General features: G+C 46.3%; 1 protein-coding gene across 1 annotated transcript in view; it reads left to right on the top strand.

Moving 5' to 3' along the window:
* The first annotated feature begins 8,717 nt into the window (after nt 1-8,717).
* The window catches only part of znf804a (zinc finger protein 804A), a 54,691-nt gene continuing 50,159 nt past the window's right edge, over nt 8,718-13,249 (top strand). The window contains exon 1 of the mRNA XM_035606339.2: nt 8,718-9,433. Coding sequence (XP_035462232.2) covers nt 9,323-9,433 — 111 coding nt within the window. The 5' untranslated portion in view covers nt 8,718-9,322. The remainder of the gene's footprint in view (nt 9,434-13,249) is intronic.

Here is a 13,249-nt window from a genome sequence, read left to right as displayed (position 1 = left end):
TTTCTGTTCTCGATGGAGAGAGCCGCCTCGTCCCCGTCGTGGAAATGCAGCTTGTGTCCGTTTGTGTCAGCTGCAGGCTTCCATCGCTCGGTGGAGGTGGAAGGGTGGAGGTTGGTCATGTGCCAGAGTCTTGGATGAGGAGGAGGAGGAGGAGGAGGAGGAGGAGGAACGTTCTTCTGCCAAATGTGTTGCAATTCCTACCGGCCCCATAAAGGTCATAGATTATTTAACACCCCTTTAAAGTCACGGACTGATCGCAAAGAGCAGTGCAGTGCCACTGTTAACATAAATATCCGGAGCCCTTGGCTTTGGTTGGTCCCCCCCCAGTAAATGTGCACTGCGCTCCACCATAAACACACAACTCCTGCCTGTTACGGACTTAAGCTTTGAATAACAAGGCAAATAAAAACACTGAACCAGTGTCTGACTAATGGCCCCGGTGCCAACGTGCAGTCTGCGACGACGGCACTCGAGTGTCGGGGAGTTTGGCCTTTTCTTTGGTGTATCGCTGAAGAGTGTCGGCTCCGGAGCCAACTGGGTTTCCCCCCCTGACATTTTTGTGACATTTCACCGTCTGGATGTGACGGCCCACAGCCCGGCACAAGCTGTCCCATCCTGCAGGGTCTCTCGGGGGGTCCGACCACCGTCTCATCGTCTGTGCAGTGCCTGAATATGAGCGTTAATGTGCGAGCCAGGTTACATACAGGATGATGAATACTTTCCCCCCAAAGCAGCGCAGTGTTATCTGGCCTGTTGGTTTTCATTACATCTGATGAGCTGCAGGAGTGAACGACGGAGCGAGCGTGTGTGTGTGTGCGTGTGCGTGTGTGCGTGTGTGTTTGCTTGTAAAACCATCCCACACATACAAGTCACATCGTCCAGGCACAAACTGGACAAAATGAGAAAATGTCTCGACATTATGAGCACATGTGCCCGAGAGTTCGCCATCTGCATTCAGAAAAGAGCACATTCTCACGTGTCATCGTCGCATGTAGATCCGATGTAAATGTTTATGCAAATCTGCGAATTAAACTCAGTTAATTGGCCGGGGATGCTCATCTTTGCAGTCGGCGGTTTAGCTCTGTGTGTCGGTGAGAGCGGGCCTCGTTTTCCGGCGCTCTCAGTAAGTGCAGGATGCAGATGCTTGACAAATTAAGGGATAATAATGAATTTAATGAATTAAGGGAGAGCCGTAGGGAACAACGGGTGACAGGATGGTTTGATGAGTATTGAAAAAAAAATGATGCTCCAGTCTGACTTTCTATTTTAGCCCATATCTTACTATTCTATCCCTGTTTATCTATTTATATACTATGAATACTGTACATTCGACTGTTCATTTTACATGTTATTTGCTCCTGAAGATACAAAGGGTTTCACACAGCTTAAACAGACTCAGCTCGGTGGAATCTATTCAAAGTTATACATACTGTACATGTTTTTTAGATAAATAAACAATATGGTAGATGCAGGGCACATTGTCTCTGACTGACGGACACATACCTCCCCCAAGGCTAACGCCCTATCATGCCATGTTAAAGAAAGGTAAAGAAAAATGACTGGACGGGCCGAATTATCCGGATCCGTCCAAAATTGAACTGGTTCTTCCATGGGTCATGCCCCATCCCTCCACAAAATGTCATTGGTTCCTTACTTTTTGAAGGCCTAATAAGTCCTGGATCAAACCGCACTAAACTACACAAACTCATAGAACCATGAATCATTCCCTGGTAAACTTGTGAAAATGTTTTCAAAAAAAACCAACCCTGCCTGATCTTAAAGGAAGTGAAAAAAGATTCCAGGATCCGCGCTTAATTTGATGGTGTTCGTTCTTGGCCCTCGGCCCCTCTTTCCACCCCTCTTTTTGCGTTACCCTGCTGAAGAACAAAGAAACCGACAAACTAACTGCAACGAAGACATATCCTCCTCGGCGGAAGGCACCGAAGCAGCTCTGTAGGTTCTCACCAAGACCGGTGTCGGTTCATCTGTATGTCCCACACACCTCCGGACGCGTGACAAGACACTTCCACATTCATCCGCTCTTCCCCCCGTTGGAAAACATCTGCTCACTAATAAACTGCGGTGAAGCCTTTTTTCCTTTTCCCCTCTTTGTCTCCTTAAATGTGCAGATAGTGAAAATGAATTGCCCCACATTAGCATGAGTTCCATAATTTGTTTCCCTGTGGGTGTGTATGTGATATATTAATAAATAACCCCGGCATTCGTTGAACACACAGTGTTATTATCGTACTTATTTTAATGGTTTCCTTCTTATCTCCTCAGCCCCCCCCGAGCACGACTCATAATCCACCAGCAAACCCACATTATCTTTCCATGCACCCAAAACACAACCCCCCCCCAAAATAATGCCTACATAAATCTTAACATGGTGTGAGGGACACGAGGAAAAAATGTAAATATATAAATGTAAAACAAATTTACACAAATAAAACCAAATGTGCAGTATAATAAACCAATGTTCGGGATACAAGAAGAATTGAACGCGGAGTGAAAAAGTTGGGATGTTTCTGTGTGAAATTAACCTGCCAGAAAATAATACGTTTTTTTTCACACATGCTGTGATTGTTTCAGATGAGAATTACCAAAATAGTAAGTGTGACACCCTCTGTAAACCTCATCAATGCTGAATAAAGTAGAAGTAAAAACTCCCAACAAACCCTCCCTTCTGATGATGAACTTAAAGTTAATGGGTTGTGCACTTTTATGGGATATTGCAAATTTGCTGTGAGCTGCAGTCGAGCGTGTGCAGCGAAGCGTCGCAGGTTGTCCTTCTTGCAAAAGGTCGTGAGGTGCACTTTAACTTAACAAGGTCCAGCAGCGATGTGCGATCACCAGGAGGCACAGGAATATTAAAGAAAACTGCATCATCTCAAAAACTGCTGCTAAGTATATATATATATATATATATATATAAAACACACACTTTTATCTTGTTCACAATTATTATCATTATGAAAATGATGATGAACTTTTTGAACCACCTATAATATATGTGTAACATATATAATATCGCCGACGCATTGTGAAGTGGGCGGCATGATGCGAAAGCAAAACCGGACGCAAGAAAAGTTTTTTGATTCATGTGGATGCCACCTTTGAGTCCAGTGTCCAGTTATTATGATCGATCCAAGACAAACATCCTCCCTGTGGGGTCTTTATCGCTTTAAGATAATGTCGCCTGACTTCCTCGTTTGCTCCCGCCAGAATCACAGAGGCTCGAACGTAAATATTCTTCTTGCCACAAGCGGGCGAAGACGAGTCAGTCATTTGTTTGAAGGCCTAAAACAATCTATGTCCAAGTTCCTGCACCTTGTCTTCCTCCACCTGGTGCCTTTTAACTCTGACCTCCATCTTTCCCTCAACTGCTGCAATGTAAAATTGATGCAGTTGAATCAGGGAGACGGAGACCGTGGACGTCTTAAGCGGTAAAAGTATTTATTACTAGAGCTCAAAATATTGAGGAGGATTTCTGCTTTGTTACACAGATCAACAAGTGGTCAGTGCATCAACAAGTGGTCGGTGCATGGTGTCCCGAAAACCTCCCGAGTCCCGTCAGAGTGATGTATTGAACTTATAGTTGGCTTTCTCCAACTATAACCGAGAAGTTGCCTTAACTTAACCGGCCTTTATCCATAGAGATAGTAAACCAGATAATGCTCATAAAAATCCTTCAGCAACGAGATGACAAACATCTTTTTTCTACATTAAGGTATGTGAATTCCCTAGTTGTTGTTTTTCCTTACCTGCCTCTTCTTTAGAAAGGATTTTTAGCAAGGAAAACTAAAAATAGCCCAACTGTGGTGCGTGACACCTTAACTTTTTGTGGATCCCTTGAAGATTGAGTCAATTTTGACCCTCGGGAAAAGTTAAAGTGGGCACGGCGGTGGATTTGGAACCGGAAGATGGAGTTCTCGATGCTTGGAAACAAACCCTTAAGATACAGCCTTTTGAATTTAGGACCAGCAAACTTTGCTTCGAATCAAAGTTCAAAACTCTGACCAGAAAGGTGGGACTGATAAGAGGAACATTGAGGTAGACAGAGCATAAAAATGGAGGAATTACCCGTTTCGGGAGCTTTCCTCTAAGTAGTGGACTCAAAATTCGCCGCCTCTAATTGTGCAGTTGTGGAGACGTTTGTCTCCTACACTCGGGTTTTACTCCTCCCCAAAGATAATAAGAACCAAAACAAGGTTAGATACAGATGGAAGGGATTAACTGGAGGGCAACAAAAACCTCAGGTGGAATAACTCACTCTGCCCCCTCGGAGATAGAGGAGCCCAGTCTTAAAAGCCTCGTGGATCAGAGGACTGTAAATTCTCTGACTAAACTGAACTGTAATTTTTCTTATGGATTAAAAGACTGATCCGTTTTGGCTCGCGAGCTGAGGAGTAGACGTCCGGAGAGCTCGACGTACCTAAACGGCTCTGTCGTCTTTTGGGGATCTGGAGGCTGTTTGACATGCCTTTATTTCTTGCCATCTTGATTCCTGTGATTCTCTGTGTGAGTCAGCTCCGTCCCGCCTGCCTGCCCAGCTTCTTTCTGGCAGGAAGCGGAGATTCGGTATCTGCCTTTCACTGGCCTCCCATCGAAAAACTGATTGTACGGTTCTGTTTTCTTTCTTTATTTTCCCCCAACGCATGCTGCTTCATATCTCTGACCTCTTCTACTGCTATTCCATCAGAGATCTTCTGCTGAAATCACTCTCTGGTCCCAGACCGCTCCCGTGTTCTCCTTTGACCTACTGTGCTTGTTTCCTGAACATGCAGCATATTTGCAGCGGATTCGTGGGGTAAACTGGGGATTTGTTTGAAACCTTCCTGATCTCTTGGTTATAAAGCTGTGATGTTGCCTCGTCCTCCGATCAACATGAAACATGGGGGAAAAAGTTTTGTTTTGGTGAATTCTTTGCAACGCTTTGGTCAATTTGTGGATTTAAAGGAGACATATTATGCTTTTTTTCAGTTTTGCCCTTTCCTCTGCTGTGTTATGTACATTTTTTGTGAATATAAAAGGTCGGCAAAATAAAAAAAGTCGGCAGAAAGCTCCCGAAACGCCTCGTCAGCTGTCCGGGCGATACTTCTATAATATGGTGACATCACCATTTTATGGAAGTTTATGAAGCACGTCTAGTGGTTAGTCTGGCACGCCCCCAACAAAGCCGGTTAAAGCAAGAGCGAGAGAAGTTCCTACGCGCGCTGGGAGCGGTTGACCAATCACAACAGAGTCGGGCCAGCTGGCCAATCAGAGCAGACTGTGCTTCGATGGGAGGGAGGGGCCTTAGAGAGACGGGAGCTAAATCCAAGTGTTTCAGAAAGAGGAGCTGCAGGAACGGACAGTCTGAGGAAACTGATGTGTTTACTGAACAGTAAAGCATGTGAACCTTCTCAACTAATAACCCAAATTAAAATGATGAACATGAATATGAGCATAATACGTCTCCTTTAATCAACAAAACCCCAGTAACATTGAATGTTCACTGTTTAATGATATGCCGCTAAACTAAAAAAAACTATTTTGAAAGAACACATGAAAGTTCACAGTGTGGGATAGAACTACTGCATATGTGGAGACATTTTTTTTATAAAAACCCCTTTGTGGCTCTGGAGGGAGCAGTGTAAAGACTGATTAAATATTGGTTTGGTCTGAAGTCTGCAAATTTGATAAGGAAAATAAAATCTAGGGGTGTGGGGCAAGAAAGACGTTAACTTACCGGACCTCTGTAGCCCGGAACCTCATCTCTGCCTCGGGCCCGAGGACGGAGACGACATTAGCTGCCACTATAGCGTAACACACAGGAATCTACTGGAATTACATTATGAGTAATGTAGGTGCCAGGTTTTTGACAAGGAAGAAGAATGTGCGGAATAAAAAAGAGACAGTTAATGTGGTCCGGCCGCATCGATTCCGATGGGTTTTTCTTTTCAAACCGTCCATCCCGGGTCTGACGACGTTATAGCAGTGCGGTGCAGAATCGGTGAATTAATCTTTTAAGGTCAGGTTATGTTAATTGCAGGTCCGTGAAGACTTGCACACTCCAGATTCCTGCTGGAGAGTTGGACCAGCTACACACCCATCCACTCCACCTCGATCTCTACAACCTTACTTTCTGCCTCACATAATAAATGACACACTATCCCCCCCCCCCCCCCGCACTGGCAATGAACGTTGGCACTGGTTGTAAACCCATTTGATGTATGATCTGCCACCGTAATGATTAAAGTTTAGGCAACTCCATCTATCGGGTCAAAGTCGAGAAAGGTCACGGTTTGAGTCAGAAACTTTTCTTGGTTAAAGCGGACTAGACAACTCTTTGGCCCATCACTTGTCATTATGATGCTAAAACTCCCTGTGAGCTTTTGCATTCATCATGTCATTTTCGTGGCCACCAGGACGCGTTAATTTCGCGGAAAAATTACGAGTTTTCTTTACAAAGGAACCTATTGTGCAATCAAAACAAAGAGGAGAATGGCTCTCTCTCGCTATCTATCCCCGGTGATGGAAGTGGCAGACGGTGGACAGCCGCATTGAGAAAAACAACTCGACCTCGCAAGAGAAAAAGCGTCCCGTTGATGGAGCGACAGAAGCAGGTGAGCAAGGAGGGTGAACCTCAGACGACCTCAGAGACTCGAGATCCAGGCCTCAAAAACAGCATGCACTTTGTTTTCTTTCTACTGGAACAGTGAGCAACACAACAGCCTATACTTACTTGTAATACTGCACTTTTAACTCAAGGTCATTTGTTCAAATTGGGACCTTTACGGTTGTTTTCTGCTTTGGACAGTAGCCAGGCTGCTGGCGTTGAGTTAGCCATGATGCTAACGCTGCCGCTACAAAATGAGGCAATCTGTTTTTCTCCAAAGCGGTGTCGACAACTTCCTCAGGAGCTCCGAGGAAAAGTACCTGCGTCCTTACCGGCGTCCCGCTACCGCAGCGTCTTCTACCACGATGACCAAACCACAATACCACCTGGAACCACTAGGGGGCGCCAACGTTGTCTGTTTACGTCTTTAAGCATGTTACCTCCACGTCTGTTAAAGCTGCTATGATCAACGTAATAATAATCACAGAGATTAATCACCGGATGCGGCAGCTCTTCTTAGCTCTGCAGAGCTCTCGGCTTATTATTCGCATTTCTTTCGTGGCTTTTGTGCCTTTATTAGAAAACGAAAAGTGGTAGAGAGACAGGACTTACGGGGGAGGGTCTGGCCAGCTGGGGGCATACATGTGGTTTGTACCCTAACCCTTGGCCTATCAGGTCGCCCCATTCTACTGTTTTGGTTGTTCAGTCCACAACTTTACTGTTTTCGGTTCACTCTGCTCACGGCACGCATCAGTTCTGTTTTCGGCTGTTAAAGAAAAAGACAAAAATACATCTATAGAAGCGCTGCCTGCCCAGTCAGTGATTCGCTGGTGAACACAGTGCAGCGTTTAGTCGCTACAATCGGAGTAAAACAGAGGAGCGACTGTTGGACTTAGCGTTTATCAGCGGGGCAGAGACACAACTCCAACTGAATGCTAATGTTGCTTTGTGTGTGTGATGTGCAAACAGGCAACTGTCTCCCATGAAACCTTGAAAGTGGATCATATGTCAGTGCTGTGTTTGCAGCTCGTCCCTGCTGCACCCACTCCAACCCCCCCTCAAAAAAATCTATTTATACAGGTTTAAAGTCAGACGAGGGTCAAAATTCACACAGCTGCCTTTTGTATTACGGCCTTTGTCTGGGATTTAATCTTTGATGAATTTACCTATTTGTCCATGTATCTGAACCCAACTTACTCCGCGTCAACACACTTGTCCATTTGTGTGCTTTTTAAATCATCTTTATTTGCTATTCATTCTTTTTTTTCATTTGCATTTAAAAACCCGCGACAGCAGGAGAATCAGGATTATTTAAGTGACACATCTGAAGCGCCCTTGAGCTAGACACTGAATCACTGCCGGCTCACGGTCATGTTTATATTTAATCACGTCCTTCCGTGTAAGGATTAATTAAGTGTGCCGACTTTAGTGATCGTCTGCATGCAAAACATAAAGAATGCTACATACTGTACAGTACCTCCTGCTGTTTCACCTTTATCCCTCTTTGTGTGTTCCCTGCTTGCCAGTAGGTGGAGCTTGTCTCCTTTGGCTTGAGAGAAAGAGGGAAGGAGGGAGAGAAGGAGATGATTAAAGGGAGAAGAAAGACGGCGGGAGGAGAGACAGGGAGCGATGGAGGGAGGGAGCGGAGGGGCTGGGGATGGAGAGGGTGGGAGGAGAGAGCAAGCGTCAGCACTCCATGCGTTAAAAGGGCAGATGGTAACCGCGGGTAACTGAGGAGCAAACCACTCTGCTGGCCACAGAGCAAGAGATCAGCAGAGAGAGAGAGAGAGAGAGAGAGGGACGGAGGCAGGAGGCAGGAGGCAGAGGGAGGAGAGCGAGCACATGCAGCGCAGCAGAGGAGAGGAGAGGAGCATCTGAGAGGAAGCTGCACGCCTGCAGACAGAGGGAGGAGAAGACTGAGTTCTTCTTCTCTGCACTAACAAGGAGGCAGAGAGCAGGAGGGGACGAGCAGAGAGAAACAAAGACGGGGACGGGAGACAGAAAAGAAAGTATCCCCCCCCCTTCCACTTAGGGAGACACAGAAGACGAGGAGGGGGGAAGAAAAACAAAAGGGGGTTTGGAGAGATTGTGAAGTGAGGAGAGGGAGGGAGGCGGCGGACGGGAGAGAGTTGGAGGAACTGCGAGACTGATCAATGAGCAGCTCGCATTTTTTGGGAGGGGGGGGGAGAAGAAATTTAGACTCAGCAAGAAAGCGAGAGCGAAGTGACGGGAGGGAGGGAGTCAATGGCAGGGAAAGACTGATGAATGAGAGATGGGAGCACAACCTCTGAAGAGGAGAGGAGTGACAGGGACACATTTGAAGGGGGGACGCAGGAATCTGACGGCAGGCGACTTTTGGGGATAAGAAAAAGCGGGGAGAGTAAAAGAAAAAGACTCGGCGGCGACAGGGGAGGGAAGGGAGGAGCAGCGGAGGGTGAAATATTTAAAAAGAGACGGAGGCAGAGTCGAAAACTTAAGAGAAGAGAGAGAATAAATCAGAGCGGGGCTCCTCCTTTTTCCTTTCTTCCGTGCCGCTTCTTCCCTTCCGCGACTTTACGAAGCAGAGATGACATGAGGGGAGCGCGAGAAGGTTGAGGAGGACCGAAGAAGAAGACGGAGGAGAGGACGCAGTCCTCGAGACTTTTTTTGCTCTCCACATCCAAAAAGAGAGAGACAAAACATCATAGATATTCCGAAGCACATGAATCCAAACTACGTCCAATGGCGTGCTACTACATTGTGATCAGTTCCACCCACCTGCGTGACGGACAGCTGAGGAGCATCAAGGGGGTGTTCAGAGGACCAATAGGAGCCAGCGGCCAGCGGAACGCGGTAAGGCCTCGAGTCCGACGGCGGCTGTGCAGCAGGGAAAAAGGAAAGCGCTTTTATTTTGAAAACTTTAGATCGTGGTTTCCTGAGATCCAAGCCTGTGATGGAAAGACTCGAGTGCGCGTGTGTGTGTGCGCGTGCGTGTGTGTGTGTGTGTGTGTTGGCGAGAGAGATTTCTTTTTCTTTCCTTCTTTCTCCTGCATCGAACACAATCCAGGAAGTCATTAGCTCTACATCAGCATTTCTTGAAACCCACTGCCACTCACTTGATTGTCAGCTCCTTAATCATTGTGTTTCTCCCAGTTAATTAATTGCCACTTCCATTAGGTTAATTGACTCGGTATTGGAGGCATAAAGACGCGGATGGGGGGGAGGCTGCACAGGGTCCCGTTCCTCCTCTTGCACCGGGAGAGCTCCCCCGGCTCCACGTCCGCACTCAGCAAATTTCTTTTGTTGCCTTCTTTTCAGTGTTCAGTATCAGCAACATGCCGGACGTGATCTTTGAACACACAAATGCACCTTTGTTCTTAGCTTGGCGGAGCACTTGCGGTCCTGCACAGCAGGAGCCAGACTCACACGCGCGTTTTTCTCCACACTGCAATTGTAGATTTCACCGCCTACAATTTGTCCGAATTTGTGTTCGGCACTTCTTGAAGTCAAAATGACTGAATCTCTCGAGTCAAGTCGGTTAAGATCTTTCATTCCAGCTGGAAATCAACTCCAGGGTGATGACATTTTGCCGCGTGGAGTCCCCCGAAAGCCGCGCGAGAGGACCGGAGCCGACCGGACCGCCTCTTCCTCACTTAAACCTCGTGCTCCGTCCTCGCTGAGCCGGGGGGGGGGGGGGGGGGTTTCTTTCTTTCTGCCCCGGCAAACGTAATTACAGCCCTTGTGGAGACGCACCAAAGAAATTCCTGCAGGCTTCAAAGAGAGGCGTCGCATGAGACGCTCGGGAGGTTGCGTAAGGCCAGCGCTACACGCGGCTCATTAGACGTGAAGCGCTGGCTTCTGCTTCTACAGGCAATGAAAATCACATGTATTCATTTTCATCAGGGTCAAATTTGAATCAAAAGCACAAACTTTTAGACGGGAAAAACATTCAAAAACAAGCGTTGGCCGATATGAAGTCGTCGTCGGCACAAAGGGCGGCGCAGTGTTTGTCTTTTTCGCCCGGCCACTTTGCCCCGTGTGTCAGGTCATATTTCACGTCCACCTATGTCAATACTTTTAATAACCCACCCATAAATCATGCGTTATGGTGACGCGTCACGGTGAAATGATGGGGCTATAAGTCTCCGGGAGGGACCGGGCCTGTGCAGTAAATCAGCGTCCGACCTCACCTGTAATTAAGTGGAAGGCTCGTGATCGGAGCCCGCGGCTCCTCGGCTGCTCTGCGCTGCTCTTCTTAAAGTGTGGCCACGAAAAAAAAACAAAGGGGGGGGGAAGACAAAACTTGGCATTGCATGATGTTGGACCTTTTCACTGACACGTGAGTGCTGCTTCATTCGGCCAGTTGAAGAAGAGAGATGAAAATAAGCTTTTGGCACAGTTCACGTCACGAACCTCATATTTTTATGGACTGTGTGTGTGTGTGTGTGTGTGTGCGTGCGTGTGTGTGTGTGTGAACTAGAATGAGATGCAGAAGTGCCTCTGACCACATCCCACAAAACAAACTTCGGAGACTCCGGCGGATGAAGAATCACCTCATGACTTGATCTTTTTGGCAAATTTAAAAATCAATAGTTCTTAGGGATTCAGCACGGCGGCATCATTCATCAGTGTCTTATAGGAAAAACCATTATCACCAACATCACTGCTACGACAATAGAAATAAAAGAACAGGTTTTTCCTGTGGTTTCGGGATTAACGCTGATCGGGAGGGAGGTCATGGTTTGGGGTAGAATTAGAGCGTTGTTAAAGTTATGAGGCGCCCCCGTTGTCATGGTTACATGAATAACCAATTGGTGGAGGAAATGATTGTGGGCTTTAAAAAAAAAAAAAAAAAAAAAAAAAGGGTTGTATATCAATCAGTCTTGGGCAGTAACGCATTATTTTTCAATATCTTTCAGCGATATTATCATTTTTTTATTCAGCATCAGTTTATTATTTCTTTCTCTCACTTCAAACACAACTTATTTACATTTGTATGATCATATATCATTTGCTATATGACATCTTTTCTTGTCCAAAGTGCTTCTGTTGAGTGAAACCTGGCTCTTGTGACGTGACAAGTTCTCTTTCCTCCAAACATAATCCTGTCAGTAATTACGTTGCCAACACAACGTCTCATTTTCTATTTCCACTGCGCTAAATAGAGAAAAAGGTGTAGGTGTGGAGGCTCAGGAGTTGTTTCACATCTCTTGACAGAGCTGATCTGAGTAATTAAAGCGAGGCAGCAAGTGATGCTTTTCAGTCTAATTGCTCCTGCCGCTGATAAAGTCACATCAGTAGTATGATGAAAAAAACTCAACCATCGTCAAGTTACAGTGATCACGTTCATCATCTGCTGCTGGAAGGAAACAAACAGTCCAACATTTTGTCGTCAATGTCGAAACCCCCCGTGACGTCACCTGTTGGTTTTTGAGCGTTATGAAGCCTCGAGTTTCGCATTTGGGACTTTTTGGAAACCCGACATGAGTATTTGGGGCGTGTGGTCTGACTGACAGCTCGTCCACTGCGCGCCCCACCTACACCTGCAACCATGCACCGATTGGACGATACCGGCTGTCAATCTCGCTGCATCCCCGCGACGTTGCTTTATCGTCTATTTGACTCTAAATGGGATTAAAATTTACAAAACCAACATCACGCTGTATTGAAGAAGACTTTTGAGGCTAGAGATCAAAACCACAAACTCCTCGGGAAAATGTTTACTGATGTTATAAATGTAATGAGAAGTAGAGTCATTTTCTCATAGACTTCTATAGAAACACCCAGTGGAGTCGCCCTCTACTGGTGATTCCAGGGAACACAGGCTTCAGGCACGTCCGCATTGGCTTCATCTTCCGGACCTGGAAGTCTAAACACATTAAGTTTCTGAGTAGAAACAATTCCTCCTGTTGCTTTTCTCGGAAGGACAAACTCTTTTCTTTACTTTTTTTAATGATTTCCTCTTCCAACTCCGCTCCAACAGACCGAACTGGTGACGAACCCCCTTCTTCTCATTAAAGACCGTCAGAGAGGAAAGTCAGAAATAGACCTTCACTCGCCAACACGTTAATTAATGTGCTTCATTAAAAAAAAAGATGACAAACTAATGAAGCCATTCTAACACCTTTAATAAGGCGAAGCTGTCAGACCTGTTAAATGACGCTCAGAAGGAAAAAAAGTATCCACTGTCAACACGAGACCATAAATACAATGTTCAAAGGCACGCGCTGAAATGTGTTCGTCACTTCCATCCAGGAATAAAACGATTTATCAGGAGACTTAAGTGGTGAGCAACCGCACACATGACCACCGCCGGTTACCTTGGATCCTCACACACCCGAGCTAATTTTATCTCCGAGTTCCTCCTGCGCAGGCGGGCGGGGTCTGATGAAATCGCATGAAACAATCAGGATTTTAAGAAATTTTCAAATAACATGCTCATGGGAAATGAGCGAGATGTGTTTGCACCGGCACAAACGGAATTGAGCGGGAGAGAGAGGGAGAGAGAGAGAGGGGGAGAGGGAGAGAGAGAGAGAGAGAGAGAGAGGGAGAGAGAGAGAGAGAGAGGGAGAGAGAGAGGGAGAGAGAGAGAGGGAGGGAGAGAGAGAGAGAGAGAGAGAGAGGGAGAGAGAGAGAGAGAGAGAGAGAGAGAGAGAGAGAGAGAGAGGG

This window comes from Scophthalmus maximus, chromosome 10, assembly GCF_022379125.1.
Source record: "Scophthalmus maximus strain ysfricsl-2021 chromosome 10, ASM2237912v1, whole genome shotgun sequence".
NCBI classification, from domain to species: domain Eukaryota; kingdom Metazoa; phylum Chordata; class Actinopteri; order Pleuronectiformes; family Scophthalmidae; genus Scophthalmus; species Scophthalmus maximus.
The sequence above is the reverse complement of the archived record's forward strand: the minus strand, read 5'-3'. Positions and strand labels throughout refer to the sequence as shown.